The 27,521-nt window shown below is 43.9% G+C and overlaps 1 protein-coding gene across 3 annotated transcripts in view; it reads left to right on the top strand.

Annotated features, from left to right (window-relative positions):
- The first annotated feature begins 8,185 nt into the window (after positions 1–8,185).
- The window catches only part of clip2 (CAP-GLY domain containing linker protein 2), a 31,537-nt gene continuing 12,201 nt past the window's right edge, over positions 8,186–27,521 (top strand). For 2 of the 3 annotated variants that reach the window (XM_049017585.1, XM_049017586.1), the window contains exons 1-7: positions 8,187–8,578; positions 10,588–10,786; positions 19,712–20,244; positions 25,078–25,202; positions 25,931–26,144; positions 26,660–26,857; positions 27,348–27,451. In XM_049017585.1, the coding sequence (XP_048873542.1) occupies positions 10,678–10,786; positions 19,712–20,244; positions 25,078–25,202; positions 25,931–26,144; positions 26,660–26,857; positions 27,348–27,451 (1,283 nt within the window). In that variant the 5' untranslated portion in view covers positions 8,187–8,578; positions 10,588–10,677. Of the gene's footprint in view, positions 8,579–10,587; positions 10,787–19,711; positions 20,245–25,077; positions 25,203–25,930; positions 26,145–26,659; positions 26,858–27,347; positions 27,452–27,521 lie in introns of all 3 variants that reach the window. The other variant, XM_049017584.1, reaches the window with a different exon arrangement.

Consider the following 27,521-nt stretch of genomic DNA (forward strand, 5'->3'; position numbering starts at 1 on the left):
ATTTAAGAATTAATGTGCTCATTTAAAGGAAAGCAGTTGCGGAGCTACAGCAGAAGCACAAAAACACATGTTCATTATAAAGCAGTATTGGGCAGATCAATGCCTCAGTATTGATACTGTGATGTTTCATAGAAGAGCGAGATGAGACGTGAAAACTCCTACGCACCAGCACAATTTGCAAACAAAATACCGTTTATTAATTTAAAATGTTCAGAAATTTAAGACAATTCGCCGCCAGATGGCGCTACTAGCACGCTTTTCTAAAGAGCACACATAAAGCCCCGATCCAATGCACACCTGGGCAGAGGTGGAAATTTCAGATCCAGAAAGTACAAATCCAAACCAGGATTTTGTTTCAACCAACCAGTGGAGTGCTCTGTGACTGTGACTCTTTATGCTCAACTCAAAAGGATCCCTTTCAAATTTAATTTGTATTAAGTTAGAGCAGCTTATACAGACCACCTGCACCACTAAGCTAAACATAGGATTACTAAATACTAGATCACTAACTACTAAGGCACTTATTCTAAATGAAATGATTTCTGACCATGTCCTAAACATGCTCTGTCTAACAGAGACATGGGTAAAACCTAATGAGTACTTAGCCTTAAATGAGGCGACGCCTCTGGGATATAGTTACGAGCACAAACCCCGACTAAGTGGTAAAGGTGGAGGCATTGCAGCAATTTATGTAAAAACACTTCCAATAATGCAGAAGTCAGGATTTAAATTTAAATCATTTCAATTATTGTTCCTCAAAATCTCAAGCACCTGTTCAAAATATAAAACTCTGTCTCTCCCCCTCATTATAATTTATCGTCCACCAGGTCCTTATTCAGAATTCTTAGCTGAATTTGCAGAATTCCTTTCAGACCTAGCTACTTCAACTGAGAGAGCAATAATTGTGGGGGATTTTAATATTCATGTAGACAACGAACATGATCCCCTGACAATAGCCTTTACGAATATACTAGACTCTATGGGTATCACTCAAAATGTAATTGGGCCTACCCATATCTGTGGTCATACCCTTGATTCAATCCTATCGTTTGGTCTAGATAATGTAACTCTACTGCCTCAGACCAGTATTATCTCTGACCATCATATTATTACGTTTAATATTTACCTTGCTTAAAATATTAGCCCCCCAACTCGCTTCTATGCCAAACATACAATCACATCAAATACAGTGAGTAACTTTATCGATAATCTTCCAAATGAATGTCGAATCCTGAACTTGATAGCATTACGGATTGTTTAGCATCTACGCTTAATTCCACCATTGATAAAATTGCTCCGTTATAAATAAAAAGACCAGAGTAAATAAAACTGCTCCTTGGTCTAATGACCATTTGCACACTTTAAAACAGGAGACACGGAAATTAGAACATAAGTGGTGTTAAACTAAACTAGTGGTGTTCGAACTAGCATGGAAAGAGGCTATGGGTAGCTACAAAAAGGCTCTTAGTGCTGCCAAATCAGAGTATCTATCACAACTAATTGAAATAAACAAAAATAATTGTAGATTCCTAATTAAGCTGGTGTCCAAGCTGACTAATAACCAGACTACTACTCACTACTACTGTGCCCACGTTATTTTCCAATGATGACTTTACAAAATTTTTTGACCAAAAAATATGTTCAATTAGACATAACATTTTGAATATTCCAATAACTACATTCTCTGGCCTTGACACGGCATGTGCTAATGCTGCAACCAGCCTATTTGAAGCATTTACCATGGTTAACCAGTCAGAGCTGATGTCCTTAATTTTATCTTCAAATTCATCTGCTTGTATGCTAGACCCTTTTCCAAAAAAATTATTCAAAGAGATGATCTCTGTGATGCCCGGCTTGCCCGCTCCTCATGTGTGCCACGCCCCCTGATTACCCACGTGTACTTCCCTGATCGTCTCCATCTGTGTCTGCTTATTTTGATTGGTCTTGTCTTATTTAAGTCCTGGTCTTACCTGCTTGCCTGGTCCGTCATTCTGTCACGACCACAACGGGCAGCAGTGCGATTGTGCGGGTAGGCGGGTCAGGAACAGGCAAGGCAGGCAGGCAGGCAGGCAGGCAGGCAGGCAGGCAGGCAGGCAGGCAGGCAGGCAGGCAGGCAGGCAGAAATCGGGGCAAACGACGGGATTTATTGTAAACTAGGGAGCAGGAGACGCTTAACCACACCATAACCACAACTAACCACAATGGCGGACAAGGCAAACAGGTAAGACCAGGACTTAAATAAGACAATAAAACAAGACCAATCAAAATAAGCAGACACAGATGGAGACGATCAGGGAAGTACATGTGGGTAATCAGGGGGCGTGGCACACACGAGGAGCAGACGAGCCGGGCATGACAATCCCGGCATTGATTGAACCGCTACTAGCAATAGTTAACTCCTCAATCAGCATCAGCCATCTACCAAAATCTCTTATACTAGCAGTAATTAAACCTCTATTGAAGAAGCCAAACTTGGATCCCTGGCAAAATGATAAACTATAGACCAATCTCTAATCTACCATTTATCTCTAAAATAACAGAGAGAGTTGAAGCTAGTCAACTAACATAATTTCTGCAGGGGAATCAGAATTATTACAGATTTCAGTCTGGATTTAGAGCTCATCATAGCACAGAGACTGCTCTACTGAAGGTAGTAAATGATCTTCTCCTATCTGCTGACCAAGGCTGTGCCTCGCTCCTAGTGCTGCTTGACCTTAGTGCTGCTTTTGATACTATAGTCCATGCCATTCTCCTACACAGGATTGAACATACTGTAAGCATAAGGGGAGTGGCACTCTCTTGATTTAAATCTTACCTCTCAGACCTCTATCAGTGTGTGAATTTAAATAGTGATTCCTCAGAACGTGTCAAGGTCAGATACGGAGTGCCACAAGGTTCAGTTTTAGCTCCCCTACTATTTTCACTATACATGTTACCTTTAGGCCTAGTTATTCGTAAGCATGGAGTTAGATTCCAATGCTTTGCAGATGATACACAATTATATATATCGGCCAAACCAGAAGATAGACAGCAACTTCAGAGAATGGAAGAATGTTTAATTCACATCAAAAAGTGGATGTCAGACAACTTCCTCCAGTTAAACCTAGACAAGACTGAGGTTCTTCTTACTGGCACACAAAGCCACCAGAAGTAAACTATCGGACATCAGTCAATCTGGATGGACTACCTATTACACCAAGTACTGTTGTTAAAAACCTTGGTGTTATTCTAGATTCTGATCTTTTGTGGGGCAGTGGTTAGCACTGTTGCCTCACACCTCTGGGTCCCAAGTTCAAGTCTCCGGCTGGATTACATGTGTGTGGAGTTTGCATGTTCTCCCCATGTCGTCGTGGGGTTTCCTCCCACAGTCCAAAGACATGCTGAGGTTAATTGAACTTGCTAAATTGCCAGTAGGAGTGCATGTGTGAGTGAATGGTGTGTGAGTGTGCCCTGTGATGGGCTGGCCCCACATCCTCGGTTGTTCCCTGCCTCATGCCCTTTGCTTCTGGGATAGGCTCCGGACTCCCTGCGACCCAGTAGGATAAGCGGTTTGGAAAATGGATGGACCTTTTTTTTGATGTACATGCTTCTAACATTAGTCATACCGCCTCTTTCACCTGCGTAATATTGCCAAGGTAAGAAACACACTTTCCTTTCAAGATGTAGAGAAATTGGTTCATGCGTTTATTACCTCCAGGCTCGATTACTGTAATGTCTTAAATGTAATTCTCTCGCTGTCCAAATAGGTCATTAAATAAACTCTAGCTTGTCCAGAATGCAGCAGCCAGAGTCCTCACTAAAACTAAAAAAATATGATCATATTACCTCAATTTTATCTTCACTACACTGGCTGCCAGTTAGAGTTCGTGTTAAATACAAAATACTGCTCTTAACCTATAAAGTTGTAAATGGTCTTGCACTGCAGTATGTGAGTGACCTCATTTGCAACTACATTCCGAATCGTACGCTTAGATCACAAGATGCAAGTCTTCTATCCATACCCAGAGTAAAGAACGTTACTTTTGGGGGAAGAGCATTTGCTCATAAAGCACCATAGTTATGGAATAAACTTCCTATTAGTGTTCGGAACTCAGACACAATCTCAGCTTTTAAGTCAAGGCTTAAGACGTACCTCTTTAGCCAGTCTTTTGGATAGTAAAATCTCCTTTTCTAAGGTGAATGGGAAATCTGGAGGTTCAAGGTTATTTGAGATTAAAGGTGAAAGGAGAATTGGTGCTGTCGTCCTGCCACTCTCGCCGATCACTTAAACTGTTGACAGTAGGATAGCTTGACGCCGAAACCCTCATGTCTGTGCTTCCTTCCAGGTCTCTCTTTTAGCCAGGCTGGACTCCTGGAGATAACTACATGAAACCAACTGGGACTTTATAACTATATGAACTCAAATTAATGTCAATATAATTGCAGTTTCATGCTCCCTGGTCGCCCAGAGGAGGATGGGGTACCCTTCGAAGTCTAGGTTCCTCTCAAGGTTTCTTCCTGCTAGAGGGAGTTTTTCCTTGCCACTGTCGCCTCAGGTTTGCTTGGTGGGGTTCTGCCTGGTTAAATGTGGTTAAAGCGCTTTATGACAATGACTGCTGTTAAAAGCACTATATAAATAAAATTGAATTGAGCTAGTTAGTTGAAACTAAATCACGGTCTGGATTTGTACATTCTGGACCTGAAATTATCACCTCTGCACCTGTGTCATAATGCAAAACCCCTTCACAATCACTGCCTTAAATTTAAAAAAAAAAATGCAAAAGCCCACATTAGGTAAGAAATGCAGGGGAGTGTTGCTACAGCTTTACAAGATTAAATGACATTCCTGCTTAATCCAAATAACTCTTCAGTGAGTAGAGTTGGTTTCATTTGGTTGATCATTTATAAAGGTCAGTGATTGCCCATTACTTTTGTGTTACAGACTGTATACACATCTGTCAGTAGTCTATTGAATGGGGATAAGGGTTTATATTGAACCTTTAAAAATTCCGTTGAGGTCACTGTTGAAACCTGAACAGACTGCATGCATTAAGAATGTGACTTATACAGAAAATATGTGCTGAAAAATACATCTACTGTCATACAATCATAAGCAGGCACAGACTTGTTATAAACATCCAAAAAGATTTTTGTCATGTTTTAACAACTAGCACCAATTCACCTGCATATCCTATTGATCAGAAACAAGTCAATATTTAAGTTCCTATATATACTATTAGAAATCCATCCATCTTCCATAGCCACAAACACAGTGCACAGGGCAGGGGATATCATGGAGAAGATGCAAGTCTATTACAGGGCATTAGGTAGGGAACACGTTGGATGGGGTGCCAGTCTATCACAGAGCAATATCGTGATAGCAGTAGTGCCTAGGTAAGGAGCATGGACTGATAACAGTGCGTCGCCACACCCATCACCTCAGGGATGAGAATCTGAGTGCAGCTATGTAGCAGGCAATACCTCAGCACCACACTAGTCCAAATGGACCAGTGTGAGGTTTTTTTTTCTGGTGGCTGGAGTGCCAATCCTACCACCAACCCCCAAGTTATTCCCGTTAAGTTGGAGGACCTCCTTATAGGGCTTGATGTAGATTAAAGTCATACCCAAGACAAAGCAATTGCAGGTCTTGCTCAAAGGCCCAACGGAGTAGAATCTCTCTAGGCATTCATAGGATTCAAACCAACAACGTTCTAATTACTGGCACAGATCCCTAGTCTCACTAGTATTAAATGAAGCATTTCTCTTAAAGTGCAGTCAGAGAGAGCTATACCTTACAGAGCAATTATGAGTGTCTGGGGGGGGGGGGTCAGTGTGCAGCTGTAATTATTCAGACTGGAGCTCAGTCAGATGCCTGTCTTGTGTTGTGTCCACTGCTGTCTCAGGTGTCCATTGATTGCTGTAAAACTGCAGGGCATGCAGCCACTGGGGCAAAGCGGCGTTGCACCCTGGCTTCCAGACGCAAATAATGCATAAAACAGATCGGCGTGTTCCAGTTAAAATCAGGAAGGGGCTTCACTGGGAGAAAATTGGGGAGAAACACTCAGGGAGGGGAGAGAGGACAGCCACTCCAAGCGTCCTTGTTTTGGACCGGCTGTGCAGAAGGTCTGAAGTTTTTTTTTTTTTTTTTTTGTTCATTTACCTTTATTTAACCAGGCAAGACAGATTAAGAACATGTTTCTTATTTACAACTGTGGCCTGGAAGTCACTTCTCCTCAATGCCAACTCCTGCCTACTGATATTAAGCTTCGTATGAAAGCTTACAAAATCACAATACGTCCATGAGGTTTGTCCTTTTTCTATAAATAATCTACTTATATGAGATTGGGAGGGAGCAAAAATATGGACCGTCTGAGGGTCCCCGAGGACTGCTTTCAGAGACACTGATCTAGTAAATAAATTCTCTTAAACTCAGGGTTATGTGTTGAAATTAGGACACTAAACTAACAAGATGACAGGATCTGCTTGATAAGATTAAATCTCATGTCACTCCTTAGCCATTATAAAATTATTTTTAAATAATGGTGTCCACTCTGAATATCTTACTTGGTGCTCGAACACCACTCTAACCCTGCTTTCAATATACAATATACTTGCAGATTTTATGTGTGTTGTATTCGTATAGAAAAACTTTTCAGACTTTTAATTATATCCCTATCCGCTTTCATGTGTATCTGTGTATTTTTGGAGTTCCATAGAGTTTTAGCAAGTTCCCCTTATTGTGACATGTGTGCACATGGTGATTGCTGTAGTGTACCCTGGCACCCAGCGTGTGCTGGTGGGCAGATAGACACAGACTCACAAACCATTTCCTGAAACCAGTCACTGGTCCGAGCAGTTTTCACATTATTGAAACACAGTGCCTCTATTATCCTCCAGGCAAGAATGTATTTATCATACAGATCTTGTCAGTTATATACAATTTGCCTTGTTATGTGTTTAAGATGAAACCGGTCACCCATTTATAATGTTCGTCTTCTCATTGTGGCTTTAATTTGTCTTGTCGGTCTTCGTATCTGGTGTTTAGGCATTTTTATACTTTCACCAGGGTATCTAATGCAGTGTGTATGTTTGGTAACTACGGAGGAGAGATTTTCTCCGTACTGACCGCAGTAGAGATTCTGACGAGTTCTCTGCAGCCATGTGAGAGCGGGAACACAGGCTGCCCAAATGCCAGCGCCTGGAGAAAGAATTCATTTCCTGTTTTCGTTCCTCTCCTCCGGAGGCTGCGACCGCCCCTTGGTCCTTGCAGTGTGTCTGTTTGAGTGTGCGCATGAGTGTGTGTGTGTGTGCGCGCGCGGCACCCAGTCAGCATCACCCAGTTATGCGAACAAGCAAAAAGATTTGAGATAAAGTTTAACGCTAAGGAAGCGACGTCTTGCTGATCGAGGACATCGGTAAATTACCGCTGAATTTTAATACGCAGCTGACAGTGCAAGCAGTCAGACACATATAATATTAATATCCACATTAATGTTTTATGACAATGTTATCGTATAATATTTACATATTTAATATAAGTAGTGTACCGGCAGGTTAGATGTTCGGTCAGTGAGCATGTTACCCTGCATCTACTGAAATGAGGGGTATATAGGCCTACTTCCTTCCAATTGCATTTGAGGCTGCTGTCGATCCATAGTCATACTAACACCATGCATTTAAACCCCCCCGGTTTACATCAACTTCAGGCACCCGAGCAATTGCTGCTCCCTTTCTGATCCGTAAGTGCAGTAAAATTACACACCAGTAACTCACTATATCTTATTGGGAGTCCAATAAACAAATTAACGGCCACTGTCAGGGAAGGTGATGCTGCGCTCAGGTACTGCTGCAGGCCTGACACACCCTGACATAAATGTGCCCCCCGTAAAACATTATTTTACAAAATTTTATTTGACGGGTACATTATTTCAAAGTAGACATCCGTGTTGATCACGAATGGTTTTATATTTCCCTACCAGGACCAATTAAAGTGGGGATGTGAGCCGCTGTACAGCTGCTTACGTATGTCAGCAGGAACATGCTTCGTTGATACCTATTTCACGATAATAAAATGCCTTACTGTGATGGAGGTATTGTTGTTTTAGGAGATACTGTTGCACATGGTGGCGGATCGCTGCCGGTCAGCTTCTCCCGGCTCGCCCCCACCCCCTCCTCCCCGGCTGCTCTTTGTCTGCCTCTGCCTACGCCGGAGGGAGACGCTCGGCAGGGAAAATGCAAAACGAGGCCGCCCGGGCGAGCTGACTGGGAGGAGGAAAAAAGCCAAGCCACCTCCCCCAGCCCCCCGGCTCCCACACTGCCGATCAGCGGCACAAGCCGAGCCTCCGCCGCCTGTACAAAGAGCAGGGAGCCAGTGCTGCGGATGCCGGCGCATTAAGACACATTTACGCCGCTTGCACACTGCTGGGGATGAGCTGAGGTCTCACGCTACTGCGGCTCCTCTTCTTCACCAGCTCAACATCCATATTTATCGCATCTCCGGCTGCAAGGGAGTGGCCACCGCGGACGGAGCGCAAGGCGCCGTGGAACTGCTCCTCGATCCAGGCGCATCCAGCACCGGGGGAAATACACACTTACACGGGTGAGCTTTTATCCTTATGGATCATTGTACATCGGTCGTTTGTGGATAAAAGCAATAATGAGCAAGATGCGGGCGACTGAAAACAATGGGAGCGGGCAAGTGATACAATGTCCAGCGCCACTGTGCACCGCCTTTATGATGTAAGCCTGGCTTTACATACAGCATTTATTCTCATGTACATTCCACGTTTATATAGAGCACTTATACTCCTTTATATAATATTAACAACAAGCACAAATTCATTTTAATTAATGATACAGAGTGTCTAGCACCCCGATGCACCACCTTTATGATAATCTAGTTTTAAATACACAATCTTTACTCCTTTATATAGTATTAACAACAAATACAGATGCATTGTTCTATGCAATGGTCATGCATTTTAATTAATGACACAGAGTATCCAGCGCCCCTGTGCACCGCCTTTGGGACTGACTTTAAATATACCCGTTTATACGCTGTAGTCTTCACAAAGACAACTGCATTTTCCGCTTCTCTGGTCATGCATTGTAATTGTAAAATAGGGATGTATGACAGCAAATACAGATCCGGCCTCTTCGGCGCTGTAAGGCAGGATTTGAGAAATGTAATATCAGGTAAAATGTAACGCAGCCTAAGGGAAATACTGAGATTCAAACGGTGACTGTGTCCTCTAAAGCCGGTAAGATGCTAAACCCCGCGTTATTAGTGCTGTGCTTTAGGCGCAGGCTCTGTCGATTGCTCGCTGTGTTAAAATATAATGCCAATCACTGCATTGTCCTGAAATGATCAGCTTTATCAGCTTGGTTTTATTTGATCAAAATGTGTAAGGCGTCACAGCGCGATGATTTTGGTTTTCAGGCGGCGTTGGTCTGACGTAGGATTCTCTCTCTCTCTCTCTCTCTCTCTGTGTGTGTGTGTGTGTGTGTGTGTGTGTGTGTGTGTGTGTGTGTGTGTGTATATATATATATATATATATATATATATATATATATATATATATATATATATATATATATATATATATATATATATATATATATATATATATATATATGGGGCGGCATGGTGGTGCAGTGGTTAGCACTGTTGCCTCACACCTCTGGGACCCGGGTTCGAGTCCCCACCTGGGTCACATGTGTGTGGAGTTTGCATGTTCTCCCCATGTCGTCGTGGGGTTTCCTCCGGGTACTCCGGTTTCCCCCCACAGTCCAAAAACATGCTGAGGCTAATTGGAGTCGCTAAATTGCCCATAGGTATGCATGTGTGAGTGAATGGTGTGTGAGTGTGCCCTGCGATGGGCTGGCCCCCCATCCTGGGTTGTTCCCTGCCTCGTGCCCATTGCTTCCGGGATAGGCTCCGGACCCCCCGCGACCCAATAGGATAAGCGGTTTGGAAAATGGATGGATGGATGGATATATATATATATATATATATATATATATATATATATATATAAACATAATATAACATGATGCCCTCAGATTTTGTATGGTCAGTGATGTTAAATAATTCCAGATTTTCACTGATGCACATGGGTGGTCAAATCCAGACAAGATACATTTTTAGTGCCACTGTAGCATGTGACAGGAAATCGACTGTCATTTAAAAATGCGTTTTTAAATCTTTAAAACAAAAATCGGGCTGCTGCTGTCAGAGGAGCTGCAGGCTGATTTGTGGCCTTCGCAGGACACACTGCGCTTCCCTCCTGGAAGTCATGTTGCCGCCAGTATTTCCAGTAAGTATGCAGTAGTTTCACAGTTAGGCAACAGAGAGATGGACTGGGGACGTGGGCAAGGTGCTGGCGGCTTTCAGGGGCTGTGTGCATCCAGGCTCCAGCCGGCGACACTGTTACTGGCTGTGCTTTGTGCGCTGCTTTGCCTCTGGGTGTCCGGCTCAAGGTGACACTCGGACTCTCCCCAGAGTCTCTCCGGAGTGGCTCCAATTGCAGTGTTGGAACAATGGGCCCCGCTTCTGTCCGCTTGAGCTACATGTGCCCACATGTACCCACATTGCAATTTGTTTCACAGGGAAATGGCTGGGAAGAGCTAGATCTCCAAGGCCTGACAGGTTTCATCGCCACTGACGCCGCTGGGAATTTGCGGCATAGAGAGCAGAACATGCTGAAACCCAGCGGCCTGAAGATCCCCGGGAGGACCCCCAAGCATGCCAGTCCGGTGGGCCGCACCTCGGCCGGCTCGGCAGCCGGCGCCGGCACGCAGAAAGACAGTAAGTCTCAGCAACTGTCAATGTTGTGGCCGCCCTGTGCGCTCGGGCTAAAGCAGAGGCTCTTATTTAGCTCAGCTCTTACAGTGGTGTATTTGTAATCAAGCAGGAAATTGCCTTTTATTTGCATCTACAAGGAACTTGTTTTTCCCCTTAAACTGAAGTGCCCAACCTTTGATGTTAATCAAATTTTCCATTTCTCTGTAGTTTTGTTTGTTAGTTTTAAAATAGCCATCCATCCATTTTCTTTAAACATACACTCAGGGTCAGGGTTAGGGTGATCCGGGAAACAGTCCCAGGAAATGGAAGGCAGGGGACACTCTTGATGGGTTACCATCATTTTAATGAGATATAACTAGTCTCTTGGGAGTTGAATGGCTGGGTCTGAAATGCCAGTATGGCTGCAGTTGTGGCATTAATGTGTACCTCCAGTTGTTTACTTGGGAGAGTAATACCCCAAGATGTAATGGCTCTCAGTGGAATGCTCTATGACATCGCTTAAGAAGACAGGAAATAGATTGGCTCTCAGTGGAATTAATTATGACATCACTGAGGAGGACAGGAAGTAGAATGTCTTTCAGTGGAATGCAGTGTGACATCACTCAGGAGGACAGGGAGTAGAATGTTTTTAAGTGGAATGCAGTGTGACATCACTCAGGAGGACAGGAAGTAGAATGTCTTTCAGTGGAATACAGTGTGACATCGCTCAGGAGGACAGGAAGTAGAATGTTTCTTACTGGTATTCAGTATTAGTGCTTTTTCACTGGCATACAGGAACTGACCGATATCTGAGCCGTATCGAGAAGAGAGTTACAGCACGGTTACAGCACACTTCGGTTTCCACTGCAGGAGGGTCGGCTTGGTAAAGGCATTCCCGGGTTTGGAGAGTGACAGTGGCGGAAAACTGAAGAGACTGTATTGTACACACAGTGTACAACATGATGTACTATGTGCTAATATCTGCTAATACATTTGTGAGAATCACCATCTTATGTTAGCTGAAGGAAGTACTGTTCACTTGTGTAAATTTGCATTATGAATCAATTCTGTTCATCCATTCATCCATCCATTTTCCAAACTGCTTATCCTACTGGATCGCAGGGGGTCCAGAGCCTTTCCCAGAAGCAATGGGCATGAGGCAGGGAACAACCCAGGATGGGGGGCCAGCCCATCGCAGGACACACTCACACACCATTCACTCACACATGCACTCCTACGGGCCCCCCAATTCTATTCAGCTGTTCTATAGTACTTGATTGGAAATTTTCAAGTTTTGAATGATCCGGAATGCATCAATACATTGCGATGTTCTATAATACTAATAATGAATAATATATAGAATATGGCCTATTTTCCTTCAGATAGAATAATCCATGCCTACTGATGCAGATCACCAGTATCTCCATGCATTTCGACCAATCAGATGGTAGTGACACAACCATCTCGGTTTAGTCACACTTTTGTTTCTACTAGTAAGCAAGGCCATGTGAGCATGAGTACGGCTCGCTTAATTAACAATAGAAAACCATCAGTTTGTGGTACAGCTTGGGTAGGGCTTGGTTCTTGGTGGCAGTGGAAAAGCGTACTCAGGAGGACTAGAGGTGCAATCCAACAAAGCAATGGCCTTGAAGCCACTCTGAATTTTGGAATTGAAAATGCTGCTTTAAGTAAAATATTGCATTTTAAAGAAAATAATTTATGTCAGTTATTACACGATGGCCTATTGACTGATGCATTTTTACAGTTGGCTCTTTAAACCTGTGAAAGTGTACTGTTAAATGCTGATTTTCCTCTCTTGAAACCTTAGCTTTGAGAGTCAGAATCCATTGCCTTTGGGCAGCCAATGAAGTCGCTTGACAAACAGTTGTTACTGATTTACAACCAATTGCATGTCTGCTTTTTGTGTTCCAAAGCAGCACAAACAATGAGGAGAGGCCTATGGTGTGGGTGTTTGGAACAATTACACACTTAGGTTATGGCCTGTGATCTGCATTTATGTTCATGATAAAAGTCCTTCCTTTTTATTGCGTTCGTTTTTTGAACTTTATAAAAGATGTTTTGAGCCTTTCAGAAAGGAATAAAGTCTTTTATAGAACAATTTACAAATACGCAAGTTTTTTTGTAAATTAGTCAGAATATTGCTTTTTGGTGCATGCAGTACATGTTTTCACATTCAGGCAAGCATTCTTAAATTCTGTCCTGGCAGTGTTCTGGACACCCCTGTGACTGTTTTGTGCCAAGCATTCTGAGAGGAAGTGCAGTGATTTGGGAATGTCACCTTGCTTGTTGACGGTGACGCTTCCTGTTCTCCTGCCTGCCCTGACCCGTCCCTGTGAGCGTGAACATGCTCCCATCACAGTGACATGGCCTCTGTCTACAAGCCTCGTCTGTATCAAGCACATCAGTCAGTCAGCGGTATCAGTGCAGTATATTACATGTCAATATGTCTCTGAATTTGTTTGTTCAGGGCCCTCTTGTAGAATTAGTATGAAGAATCAGTGTGACAGTGGGCTCCACTGGCTGCTGGGTTTGTCCTTCTTCTTGCTGTCATTGCTGCTGCAGACAGCGTAGGTCACATGATTTCACCTCTAAGACCATTTAAGGACAGCACCGGTGTCACTGGTATTCTTCAGTGCATTGGGATACCAGTCGATTCACGTTTTTGCCACATTCCTAAAAAAAACTGCCATTCCTCATCGGCAGGGGTCATGTGCAGGAGGGTACTTCTATTTCGGCCTGAGATACTGCATTCCCAGTTGTGTTTGTTGATCTGTTGGGTTTCGACCCAGTGGTTGGCCGGTCAGTTTCCTCCTGGGCTCCGTGTGAGCCAACGTGCTGCAGTGTTGAGCTCACACTCTAGGCTGATTAAGCCGCTGTGTCTGACACTCCAGTGCTTGACAGGAAGACAGGCCGGGTGGATCCATTAGCACTGTCCTCAAAGTTGGAATCTTTCCATGGGAATTAATGGGAATGTATGGAAATTAATGGGAATATAAGGGAATAAACTGGAAATTAGCAAAATTATAGGTTAGCCTATAACAGGGAACTTAAATGTATTTGAAAAAAACATCTTGTAGCATAATCTTGGTTAAAACAACCATATTTAATGCAAATTCAGTCAAGTCAAAAAATTCATTTTTTAAATTATCAGAAATGTTTGGATGCATTCTGCTTATGACAAAACTAAATGTTTACATTTATGTTTATATATGATACAGTTTGTGTAAATTACCCCAAATTTCTAGTTAATTCTCATTAATTTCTATATATTCCTGCTAATTCCCATGGAAAGTTTCTGGCCTGGAATATTTCCAAAATTCTCCAGCTTAACTTCCCATGTAATGGAAAGTTTCAGGAAATTTACCGGAAATTGTCTGCCCCTTTGCAACCCTGAAGGATCCCATTTGGGCAAATATCTGCACCTCATGTTTCTTTAAAAAGGCGCTCTCTGTAAACCATGTTTAAACCCAGCTGCTGAGGCAGTAGGGGCATCAAGTCATAGTTGCTCTAAATTACTCTTAGCAGGAAGTACTTTGACAGCGATTTCCTGTTCATCTTCCTTATGCTTCACTAAAGCACTGACAAGCAGACCCCCACTGAAAGGGTTAAACTGCTGTGAAGCCACAGCAGAAGTGCATTGCAGTATCTGAAGTGTGCTTGCAAGCAGTAATTTAATCGGCCTTACAGTCAAATAATTTGGTTTGTTACACTTCTGCTAACTACAGAACGCCTGTGTTCAAGAACTCTTCTGTAAACATTGCCGGTTGATTTTAAAATAATGATGTACTCTCAGCTGGAGAGTCTGTCTCCTGAGTGTGTGGGAGCTGCACAGGAAGCATTACTCAGAGACAGCATAAACGGAGAAGCCTTAGCATGTTAATGTCTGAAAGAGTCCCCATTAAGGGCAGTTTAGCTTCCCTGTCACTGGCTTTGCTCTTGCCCCCCGGCCCGTGGACCGAGCTTCGAATTACACCCCCCCCCTCCCACTGAGGGTAGCGGTGGGGTCATTGTGCGCTTCTGGTGAATGGAGGAATTCACAGAGTGGGTGGTGACCAGGAACAATAGTGAAAATGAGGCCTGTGTTCCCCCTCTCCTCACACGGCTTGTTTTGCCTGATCTCCTGTCGCCGTGGAAACCGGATTGGCCGGCCAAGCACTGTGGCAATATGACATGGGGGGGCAGGGAGGGATTTGGCGTCTGCCGCAAGTCTTGTGCTCTTCATCCACACTCCGTACTTTACCTGCTGGCGGGGAAGCACGTTTATCACAATGTCAGGTTGATAAAACTAAAATGCGTAGTGTTTACAAATCAGGGTCATAGACACAGGTGGGAGCAGTAGGCGTAGTGACCAGTGGAACACAGCACTAACTGCTAAAACTTTATGCTAATGCTAAATGCTAAAATTACGTGTCATCACCTGATGCATCACCGGACATGCCTTCAACTTCCGAGACACTTACGGGGAATTGGCCACTGACAGAACTGGAGATGAGAGAGTGTGCTTGAGAGGGGGAATCAATCTAAATATTAAAATATTGGTCAGAAATTATTGGTCACATTTCTAAATAAGGCATACGGGCTCTACTAGTAATTATATATTAATATAACCTTGGCTGTGTACTGCTTCCTGTTCGATAACTTCTGTGGATAGGGTAGGCCAAACCTGGGACCCTCCTGTCCTGACAGTCTGCGTTGTGTTTCGGTGTGTTGGTGATGTCATGTATTGTGGTGAGGGAGGTGCAGGCCAGGCTGTGACCCTCCTGTCCTGACAGTCTGCATTGTGTTTCGGTGTGTTGGTGATGTCATGTAGCGTGGCGAGGGAGGTGCTGGCCCAGGCCCAATATCATGGGAGAGGTGGATGATGGTGAATACAGTCTGGAGATGGAGATGACATAAACAACAAAATAAAGCTAAAGACCTGCTTGTAGGCCTAAATCTTAAAAAACACATTTACCTAAAGAAAACATGGTAAAGCAGAAAACAAACAAACAAACCTTGGACTGAATTAAAGATTACTCCACACTTTCCCATAAACAGAAGAACGAGTTGGAGACTCTTCCCCTTTCACAGACACAAAAGAAAGCTTGCTTCTGCGCAAACACAAGCAGGTTCACAATAAAAGACATGCCCTCCAGTGGTCTGAAAGCATAATGACCCCCGAAAACTTTAACAACACTAGTTGTGAGCTAAATAAATAATATGAAATGAGCAAAATGATTTAACTTACTATTCTGCATCAATAAATAGGATTTTACAGATGCAAAGATGTTAGAAACGAATCTCGAGTTCATCCCAAATTGTATCCGGTGTACACCTTTTTATTGAGGCAGTCGCATCTTGAACTTTTATGCCAGTGCACTGATGCGAGTCGGTGAACTTTACCATCCCTAATATGAAACTGGTTTCACTGGTTTTGTTTGCACTGGCATTCATGCTGGAAAATGTGAAAGAATCCATAATTTGGAATTCTTTTTGGAGTCTTGGAATATAGAGTGTGAGGTAAATTCAGATGTATTGTTAAGTTAAATATCCCGTAAGGTAGCTGGTGTAATGGCCGGAGCTGGAATGGAAATCAATCAGCATATTCACGTGTTCAGTGATAGGTAGTCACCAGAATAAAATGATTAAATTTAATTTTAAAAGTGAAATATTTTCTTATCATATTTGGTATTTTTTACTATTTGCTGCGCAAAACGTAACAAAAACCTGTAACCAATGGAATGTTATAATCATCTTTATCTAAGAAAACAGAAGAAACTGCTGTTTTTATTAGTATTATGAAAATGTAATGAAATGTAATGCAAATGAAATGAAAGTGAACATAAAATTATGTGTAAGTAATGACCTCACAGATATGTCCACTCCTCTTGTGACCATGGATTAATGACCTCACAGATATGTTTACTATGCATGTGAGCATAGTGAGCATAGAGTAATGACCTCAGAGATATGTTCACTGGTCATGTGAACATGGAGCAATGGCCTCACATAAACTATATGGACAAAAGTATTGGGGCACCTAGCTATTATATCTACAGGAATCCCATTCTAAATCCATAGGCATCAATATGGAGTTGTGCCCCCCTTTGCAGTTATAACAGCTGCCACTATTCTGGAAAGGCTTTAAAGAAGTTTATGGAGTATGTCTGTTGGAATTTTTGCCCATTTATCCAGAAGAGCATGGCGTGAAGCCCTGGCTCACACTCTTCCTTCAAGTTTATCCCAAAGGTGTTCAATGGAGTTGAGGTCAGGGCTCTGTGTGGGCCATTCAAGTTCTTACACACCAAACTCACATATCCATGTCTTCATGGACCTTGCTTTGTGCACTGAGACACAGTCATGCTGAAGCAGAAAAGGACCTTCCCCAAGCTTTTCCCCCAAGTTAGAAGCATAGAATTGTCTAAATTGTCTTGGTATGCTGAATCATTAAGAGTTCCACTTTGCTGGAACTAGAGGACCCAGCCCAACCGCTGAAAAGCAACGCCAAACATACCATTATCCCTCCTCCACCAAACTTTATAGTTGGCAGAATGCAGTCAAGCAGGAAACATTGTCCTGGCATCCGCCAGACCCAGACTCAATCATCAGACCTCCAGACAGAGAAGACATTTCCAAAGAACATGTTTCCACTGCTCCAGAGTCCAGTGGCGACATGTTTTACACCACTGCATCTGATGGTTAGAATTGCACTTCGTGGTGTGAGGCTTGCAAGTAGCTGTTGGGCTGTAGAAGGTAGCTACCAGTGCACAGTTTTTGTGCTGGGGTTAATGCCAGAGGAAATCTGGAACTTCAGCAGTCTGCAGAGCGTTGGCAACTTTTACGCACTATGCACCCCAGCACTCGGCGACCCAACTCTGTTACTTTACATGGTCTGCCACTTCATGGCTGAGTTTGAATACACTGAACTCTTCAGAATGGCCCTTTCTTTCACAAATGTTTGTAAACCTGATTGTGTGTTTAATCAGATAATAAAACTGTTTTTAAACAATGGATGCAGAACCAGGCAAATGTTTTTTTTTTTATTAATTCCAGATATGTTTTTCTGTTTTGTTTTACTGTAGGGTTCCATACAGTCATGACTTGCACAAACAGTCAGCAAGGCTTTGAAATACTGAACTGCTAAGTTGATGTCATAATCACAGGGCTAGCAGGCACCCGCAGATGGTAAACATGGTCATTTCATTCAACATTACAAAAGGTTAAAGAATAGAATGAGTGAGTGCTGTCTGCAGATGATTCACACATAGTGGGAGGAGATTGATGCAAATATAATTTAATTCTGTTCCATACAATGGTTGTCCTGGATACAACAAAATACGTGACCATCAAAATATGTATGATTGCTATGATCCGGGTATGCTGGTCCTAAAGCTGTCTGAAGCTGGTCGTTTCGCTCATTCCCCAAGACGACCCTGGCACCAACAATCGCACGACGTTTAAAATCAGGCATCATAGCCATTCCAATTCTCTGCCAACCAGTATGTGAACCTCCTGACCCTTTTTGCGGCCACATAATTGGCTATTTGCGTTAGAGTGCCACCCAATAAGCTGGCCGCTGAGTGTAAATACCAGTTTTTATTGACTGCCATCTTGGGAGAGTTTTCGGTCCCTTCAGTTGATGGTCATCATTTTTTTGTAATTTTTTTGCAATTATGCTGGATGATTAAAAAATAAAGCCAGACATTTATTGTCTTGATATCAGAATTTATTATTTGCCTGGTACCAGGGGTACAAAGAATTTCTATTGGTGCAGTTGTCAAAGTAATGTCAATCTAATAAAAAGGTATAGAAGAACATTTATCATATGTATATATAAATAGGCTATGTACAAACAAACTGCAAATAAAAAAATGTGCAAAGCAACGAGTTAAAGTGCATATGTGCTTATTCAGAAGGATTACGGCATGGTATGGGATAGACGGTGGTTATGTGCATCACAGTATGTGTAATAAATTGCATGTACAGCAGTCTAAAACTCTGATCAAGAGCCAACAGCTGATGATTTTCTCTGCACATCGCACCAATTTATTTGCAGTTAAATCTAAAATAGCATGAATTTAAGATCGGGGTAATTTAATACACTGCGGAAAAGCTGTACTGTTTAGCTGACATTTCAGGGATTCCACAGTGATATTATGTGCTGTATTTATGCATTGCTCTTTCCATTATTTGAGAACATATGGGGTGAACTGGGGCATAAATGTAGTGTAGCGCCCCTCTCTCCCCCAAATGGAGTGGCAAGGGCCCTCTGGGCCCCCCAAACCCCCTCATGGCAGTTAAGGGTGGATACCATATGTTTAAGAATCTGTGTACCCGCTTGCTAGCCTAATACTGTCATAGCTGTACGGTCTTCTCAGGGTTTCCTGTGTCATTACAAGCAGGAACCCTCTAGGTGTCGCCGTTGAGTTTGTGAAAGCACTCCATGGTGACCCAGATTCCGCACCCATGGAATGAATGGCAAATATGTACCAAGCATTGTAGATGAGTGTTTTATTGTATAAGGCTTCTGATGCCCTTAGGCCTGGTGGCACCCTGCTCACATTTTTGCCCATCAGCTCATTTATGACATTTACTGGTATTAGACTCTTCAGTCCCTGCATATAGACCAGAGGTGGAAATTTCAGGTCCAGAAGGCGAAAATCCAGACCAAGATTTTGTTTCAACTAACCAGTTGACTATAAAGAGTTACAATAACAGAATAGTCAATTGGTTGGTTGAAACAGAATCTTGGTCAGGATTTTTACTTTCTGGACCTGAGCTTTCCTCCTCTGACATTAAACCAGCAGCATGATTCATTTAGCTGAGGATTCTGTTAACTGTGTCTGTTTCCATGTTGGACATTTCACTCTGATGCCTGGATTCAGGTGTCATTATGATGGGGAAGCTTCAGAAACAGACATCAACCTGCTGTCTCTCTCCCTGCCCCAGGTCCCCCCCACAAACAGAGCACCCCAGCCCCCAGCAGCACCTCTGATAAATCCAGCACCAAGATGTCGGAGGTGGGGGACGATGTGCTGGGTGACTTTGTGGTCGGCGAGCGGGTATGGGTCAACGGGGTGAAGCCGGGCTGCATCCATTACCTGGGAGAGACCCAGTTTGCCCCAGGACAATGGGCTGGGGTGGTTCTGAACGAGCCTGTGGGCAAGAATGATGGCTCCGTTGGCGGCGTGCGCTACTTCGAGTGCCAGCCCATGCAGGGCATCTTCACGCGGCCCTCCAAGCTGACCCGGCAGCCTGTGGCAGACGCCAGCGATGCCCACTCCACGGACTCCCTTACCACACAGAACCTGACGCTCCACGGTGGTGCCACCCCCTCAGCCCAGCGGGTCGGGGTGCCTCTGCGGGAGGGCATGCTCAACAGCTCTGTCAAGACGGGTAACGAGTCTGGCTCCAACATGTCCGACAGCGGCTCCGTCAAGAAGGGGGGCGATAAGGATCTCCGTGTGGGGGACCGCGTGCTGGTGAGTCCTGACCGCCGCTTGCACTCCTGTGGTTTGCAGTTACTCGGGACGGCAATGGCACAGCAATGGCTGTGTTTGGTATTAATATCCAAGAGAGCTCTGGAGCATTAACAGTTTGTTCTCCAGCTAGCTAAATGAATACAGTACAATAACACATCTTTAGATGTCTATTACGTGCCAGTAATTCGTCATTGTTTGAAGAGTATTGACTTCATTGATCCCAACGATTCATGCCAGTATAGTAATAGAGAGTCAATTGTAAATACTTCAAAGTATTCAAAATTATTAAATGACCTATAAGCCTCCCATAAAACACCATCCTCTTATTCAGGGTGATGTCTGTGTTCACATTCTGATACGTAAAGAGCACACCCTTGACTGATGACTCCCAAGGACACAGATGGCAGAGGGCTATCAATTCAAAAGACATAAAGGATTGGGAACCCTGTTCATCAACATGTGTGCTAAAAGCTCTCCAAGCCATCGATGCAATCGATCTGAATGGATTGCCATCTCGAGCCATCCCCACTCCATCCTTATTGACTACAGACAAGCGTGAGCATTGACAAACCTTCACCCGTGCAGGCTAGCTGAGCAAATCACTGAGATTTTCCTTCAAAGGCATGGCAGTCTATGCGATGCCGTAGATTTCTCCACTAATTCCCTTAGTATTTCGTGAACTAGGATCGTTGACAGCCATGTATGTTTCTTAATGAGGGTTTATAACCTTTAGAATTTGACATAGATAAGTCTAACTTCATCTGAGGAGGGGATAATAAACAACTTTGCTTGGATGGTTTTGTCATAAGAGACCCAAACAACACAATCATTTGACATAATTTACAAGGCTGCCTATCCAAAGAGTCTGTTTATGCCGAGGATGTAAGAGAGCAGATTTCCTTCTGGGAATTCGCTCACATTTAAGATTCAAGCATCACGCCTCTTAATTGCTTAAACGATGGAGTGAATGACCCTGCCAAAAATGGAAAGAATCAAGTCAGTGACATACTGGGAGTCCTTGTCTTAAATCACAGTCTGCTGGTCCAATATTTGACCTTTTTGTTTCCCGATGGAACACAGTGGATAACCATTTTCCAAACCCTTTATCACTTGGCTTGTGTGGCATCCCATGGAGATAATTCTCCCTGTTTCACCGGGTCTTGTTACCCATCACTTGGTCAGGCTACAGAGCTGTGATCCTGAAACAGGAGAAGACCCTGTTTTATGTCCCTGAAGAGGCTCAGTTTACGGGCTGTGATTGGATAGTCAGAGTTTCAGAGGAAAATGAGGTTCCCTGGTATTGCAGAAACAAAGCTGGCAGTAAGTGACTTTTCTCTGTGGCTGTAGCTGACTTTACAGGCACTCAGTCATTCGATCAATTGGCAGTTGTCTTAGGTCAGCAAAGGGAGGGATTTTTCCTCCCCATCCTGATGCAGCTACTGCCCTGCACTTTGCAGTATTGTAATGTATACTACCCGAGGTTTCAGCTAAATCAAGCCTTGCTGTCTTTTATTGGCAATATACTCGGGTTAACTAAATCTAGATGGCAAACTGCAGAAATGTATCTTGACTCTTGCAAGTGTGTATATGACAAGAGATGACCTTTTGCCATCCTATTTTGACATATAACTATCCGACAGTAAAAACGAAGGAGGTACCAGAATACTTTTGCTGGCGGTATTCCTACTTTGTGTTTATGTATCCTTTTACCATGACTATGCAGCGAGTCTCTGAAGGAGAGCCCAGTGTCAGTTTGGCTCTTTGGGACGATGGTGCTTGAGGTGCTGGACGTGTAAACGGTGTGTTGAAATTTCAGGAGGCTCCCCGATTTAGCCCTGATACTTTACCTGAATGCATATAGATGGGGTGAAGGTGGGGGTGGAGGTGTGCTGGGAGGGGCAGCGTGCAAAACCATAATCTATGAATGTCCCCTACAATAAGGTCATTAGCACAAAAAATTAATAATTTAGGTGAAACTTCGACTGTGGGTTTTACTTTGTCAAAGAAGGTCACAGCAAACTCAGCACCTCGTGTGTGTCCGGCCATTCACTTGCAAACCTCCCTGGGTAACTCATCCAGCACCTCCTCTAAACTTGCTATTCGTTTGAATAACACCCTTGGTAATGCCTCTTCTAAGCTTTGTTTGCAAGCATTTCGCAAACTGTAATATGCAAGCAAGCTTTATGTGGTCCTTAATCTGTAAAAATGTGCTAGTCGAGGAAACTATCCTGAGACAGCAGCTGTGAGGGTTATTAAGGGATTAGAATTTCTACAGTTTTCCTGCACCAGACCTTAAACTGTCCTTAACTTTGTTAATGGGAAAATTGTGAGAAGTGTTCCTTCATATAATTACCTGATAATTAACGAGGGAAATGGTGCCTGGCATTTTCTTTACTGACCTAGTCATGCTCATTCGCCTGATAAATGGTACTTGTGACTAGTAGAAACAGGCCCCGTGTTGATGAAGATAATGTCCGTACATAAACTCAGACGGAAAACCTGACACACACCAGATTTCCCTTGAGTATGCTGGGGTCAATGTCAGCCATTATTACTGTCGTTATTACAGTTATAGATACTGTTTTTGTTAGCATAATTCACCACGACCCTACTCTGAATACGCCCCTGGAAGATGGAGGGATTGACATGATCAAACAACTTGCCATTTTGCCCATTGGTGCAGCTGAAGTAAATGGCACCGTACTATAGCAAGAACTCAACTGGCATTAAACCAGCACACTTTTAGCTACTAGTCTGCTTCTGTAACCAGATCCACTGATGACTAGCCAGCTAACCTTCTTGGGATTATCTGATAGTTATTTACATGTAGGTTTATTGAGGCATGCAGATGGCCTCTCCTCTGCTGCTCTGGTGGTCACAGCTTCAGAGCTGGCATGGAACAGCACATGTCTGCCACGTTGAGCATCTGCTCTGGACAGGAAGTGCCTTTGTGTTTGCGGCACCCTGCCACGCAAGTATTCGCCCCCTGGTGGATGGAATGAGAACTGCTGCGAATGGCATGGCTGGATGGGGAAGAAGATTGCCAGAAGCTTTTTGCATGGCCAGATGGATGTGAACAGGAAGAAGACATCAGACAGAATCACATGAAGGCTCAAAGTCACATGATCAATGGCAAACAGATTAACTGGCATTTTGTAACATACTGGAGTTCTGTAGTCAATGTGGCAATGATTTCAAAACATTACAAAATCTAAAAAGTTAACCAGGACTTTGCATTTGTCGCAACATGAATCAAACTAAAACAAAATAAACACAAATGAATCCCAGTGCTATGGTGGAACTGCATTAACGTTCAAATCAATAAGCCAGGCTGTTCAGGTAAGGAATATTGGATGCTTCAGAAGGTATATAAATACTGCAAGGTTATTCTTCGAAAGGTGGATTTTTGTAATTATTTCATTGTGGGGACCAGATTACAAAATTTTTTTAGGTCCCGATAAGGATAACCTCAATTCTATAAAAATCTGTGAATCCAATCAAAAAACTAATAAGGACAAATCTTGTATTTTGTTGGATAATTTATAGTTAAGGTTAGGGTTTGGTGGGGGATAAGGTTATCATAGTTAGGATTAGGGTTATGCCTATAGAAATGAATGAAGAGTCCCCACAATGATAGGACTATGTGAACTGTGTGTATGTGTGTGTGTGTTTGTAAGCCTTGTTCCTTCATGTGCCCTATAGTTAAACTTGCAATGTACTCTTCTTAATTTAGCCTAACATTTGCAGAGACAACCAGGTTGTATGGGGCGGCGGCCATAATGACATCAGCTTCTGTTGAAGTTCCTATTGGTTATCCTGTTCCCGTGGTGACAGCTGCAGCATTTAATAAGCTGGTTGGGACACTAGAAGAGAAAAGGATTTCTGAAAAATGATCCTAGTCCTGCAACTGTGATTCTCTGTTTTTAAAATTCCCTCACCAGCAAATGAAAGTGGATACAGTCTGTTTAGCTCCAAAACAATTATCCAACAGGTGGCAGATTGCAGTGAACCAATCAGGCTTCTCTCGTGATGTGTTTGCATGTACATTAGTTTGGCTTCTGGTATTTTTCAGCTCTTCTGTTCTTCAGCTACATACAGAATTCATCCAGAAGCTCCAAATCAGCACTTTTACATATCTGTCTTCCTTCTGCAACTAGCATATCAGATAAGGATTATTTCTCATGGTTTATTCTTAGATTAATGAATTATTAAATACTGATTCAGACAGGAATAGGGCACCTTTTGCCAATTTTTATTAAGGGGAAGCTTATAGAAAGGCCTTGACTGACAGCTAGTGCCAGGTGTCACTTCCTGTTTTTATTTTTTCCTTCAAATTTACATATTTCAGTCTGCCACTGGTGCAAGTAGCCATGACCTCTTTTCAGACTGTAAATCCTGGGAATGTTGGCTGCCCTGCTTTCTCAGTCTTTTCCAGAATTAAACCACTGCACATTTTTGCTCCATCTGAGCTCCCTGCCAGACAGTCCACATTTTTGCTCCCTCCAGACAATAACGTGGACTGTCTGTGGGTCCCCGGAGACCAGATTGGGAAGCACTGTCCTAGGAGTTCATATACTTTCCTCACCAATGACCTTGGTCGTTCAGTAAAGATATGGTCATATAAAATATTGCGTTTGTTGTTTGGTAAATGAAACTGTGTTTATTATGACTTAACTTTGGCAAACGTCAGATGGCATTTCAGCAGGCATTTCTGCTGAGATCCAGATCATCCCAGAGAGCTTTCCTCAAAGGTCTATATGGCACTGGCTTGTCTGTGGGTGAACCCTTTGCAAATCCAGAAGCTGCTGTGAGCCTTGCCTGTCCACCTGGCAGGTCGGAGGAACCAAGACGGGCGTGGTGCGGTACGTGGGGGAGACAGACTTCGCCAAGGGCGAGTGGTGCGGCGTGGAGCTGGACGAGCCGCTGGGGAAGAATGATGGAGCTGTAGCCGGAACCAGGTGCCAAAAATTGTCCTGATTCATGTGTTTAAAGAGCACCGTGCATGACAAGGAGGCAACGTGGCCCAGTCTGGTTCAGCCTGGGATTGTCTGTTTACTGTCTGTTTACCTTATGGACTTGACTGAGGATTAGTATTAACTTATCTGTTAGCTATTAGCTATTAACAGAGAGAGAAAGGCTAAGAATTAATCTGATAGAGAACCTTCCGGAAGCTGTATTGCAGCTTGTAAAAGCACCACAAAGAAGAGAGTAGAAGCAGAGCTCTACATGCCTGTGTTGTTTAATTGTGCTTCCATGATGGTGGAAGTTGTGCACTGAAGGGTGCCACCTTACTGACGACCACACAGTTTAGGGTGCTGCAGTACTGAGGGCCATGCAGTGTAGGGTGCAGCAGCACTGAGGGCCGTGCAGTATATGGTACAGCAGTACTGATGGCTGTGCAGTGAAGGGTGCCACAGCACTGACGGGCACTCAGTATATGGTGCTGCAGTTCTGATGGCCATGCAGTGTAGGGTGCAGCAGCACTGAGGGCCGTGCAATATATACGGTACAGCAGTACAGAAGGCTGTGCAGTGAAGGGTGCCACAATACTGACAGCCATGCAATGTAGGCTGCCTCAGCACTGATGGCCTTGCGTTGCTGGGTGCTTCAGTACTGATGACCATGCAGTTCATATGTTAAAATGTAGGTTGCCGTAGCACTGACGGCCCGGTCATCCTTCCTGCAGGTACTTCCAGTGCCCCCCCAAGTTCGGCCTCTTCGCCCCCATACACAAGGTGATCCGCATCGGCTTCCCATCCACCAGTCCAGCCAAGGCCAAGAAGAGCAAGCGCATGGCCATGGGCGTCTCCTCCCTGGCCCATAGCCCCAGCAGCTCCTCCATAAGCTCTGTCAGCTCCGTCGCCTCCTCGGTGGGCGGGCGGCCCAGCCGCACGGGCTTGGTGAGAGGGGGCCGCGCCGCTCTGTGGGGCAGGGGGCGATGCCACACCATTTTCCCTGTCCTCCCTGCTCTCTGTACACCTCCGTGCTCACTGTGCCACCTTACTCACTGTAACTCTAATCTCACCTTACTCTGTATGCATTGTATCTATATTCTCAATATACTCAATACTCCCTAAACTCCTTACTGTACCTTACTCACTGTATCTCCTTCTTCACTAATGTCTTTACTCACTGTGTCTCCTTACTCCCTGTATTTCTGCTTATTGTACCTCCATTCACACTATACTCTGCACATATTGTACCTCCATACTCACTGTTCTGCTACTTATTGTACCTCCATTCTCACTGTACTCTGTACTCATACCTCCATTATCACTGTAGTCCTTACTTATTGTTCTCCTATTCATTGTACCTTCATGATCACTCTACCGATTTACATGCATTAAGGTAGCATATTAAAAGGATTTGAATATGCACTAACGGGGTCTCACTGTGTCACCCCGGCTGTGGCTAGCTGACGGAGACGTCCTCGCGCTACGCCCGCAAGATTTCAGGCACCACGGCCCTGCAGGAGGCACTGAAGGAGAAGCAGCAGCACATCGAGCAGCTCCTGGCAGAGCGTGACCTGGAGCGGGCCGAGGTGGCCAAGGCCACTAGCCACATCTGCGAGGTGGAGAAGGAGCTTAGCACACTAAAGGCCCAGCATGCACAGGTGCTGTCTGAAGTGGCATCGTTTTCCACCACTCAAACCATACATCTGCATGGCCACCCTGTTGGCCACATTCCTTATTTAGGAGATGCTGAAGCAGCATGTTCTGCTAACAAGTTCTGCTAACCAGCTAGATAGCTATGACCTTCTGAGTCTACTCACTAGCTGTTTATTTAGTTTTTGAATTACCAGAGTAGGGTGGCAGGGTGGGCGAAGGGGCCTTGAAGTAATTTTTGAGTGGGGCCCCAGAGATAACAGACCTGTGATTGGCTGTCCGCCACACTGTCCACGTATCCATGGAGAGAAGGCTCAGACATACAGCCTACCTACACTGCCCATTATGCCATAAAAACTATTATTACAGTGTGGAGACTGTACTGTGTACCTGCAACCCCAAATTCTCATATTTTAAAGTGTGTTAAAGCTGAATGGATGCTTCATGCGCTAAGCATAGCAACAGTGCTAACTTCTTGTCTTTCATTTCTGAGTGCAGTATGCAGCAGAGGCTGAGAGCAATTTGCAGCAGGTTCGAGCCCAGCTGGCCAGCACCCAGAAGGACAAAATAGAACTGGCCAATCAGCTGGAGGAGGAGAAGAGGTGCATGCTGGGATTGGACCTCAGGATTATTTTTTACAGCTGATAGTGTGGAGCTTTTACTTTTTAACTG

The sequence above is a fragment of the Brienomyrus brachyistius genome, chromosome 6 (genome assembly GCF_023856365.1).
Source record: "Brienomyrus brachyistius isolate T26 chromosome 6, BBRACH_0.4, whole genome shotgun sequence".
Lineage (NCBI taxonomy): Eukaryota > Metazoa > Chordata > Actinopteri > Osteoglossiformes > Mormyridae > Brienomyrus > Brienomyrus brachyistius.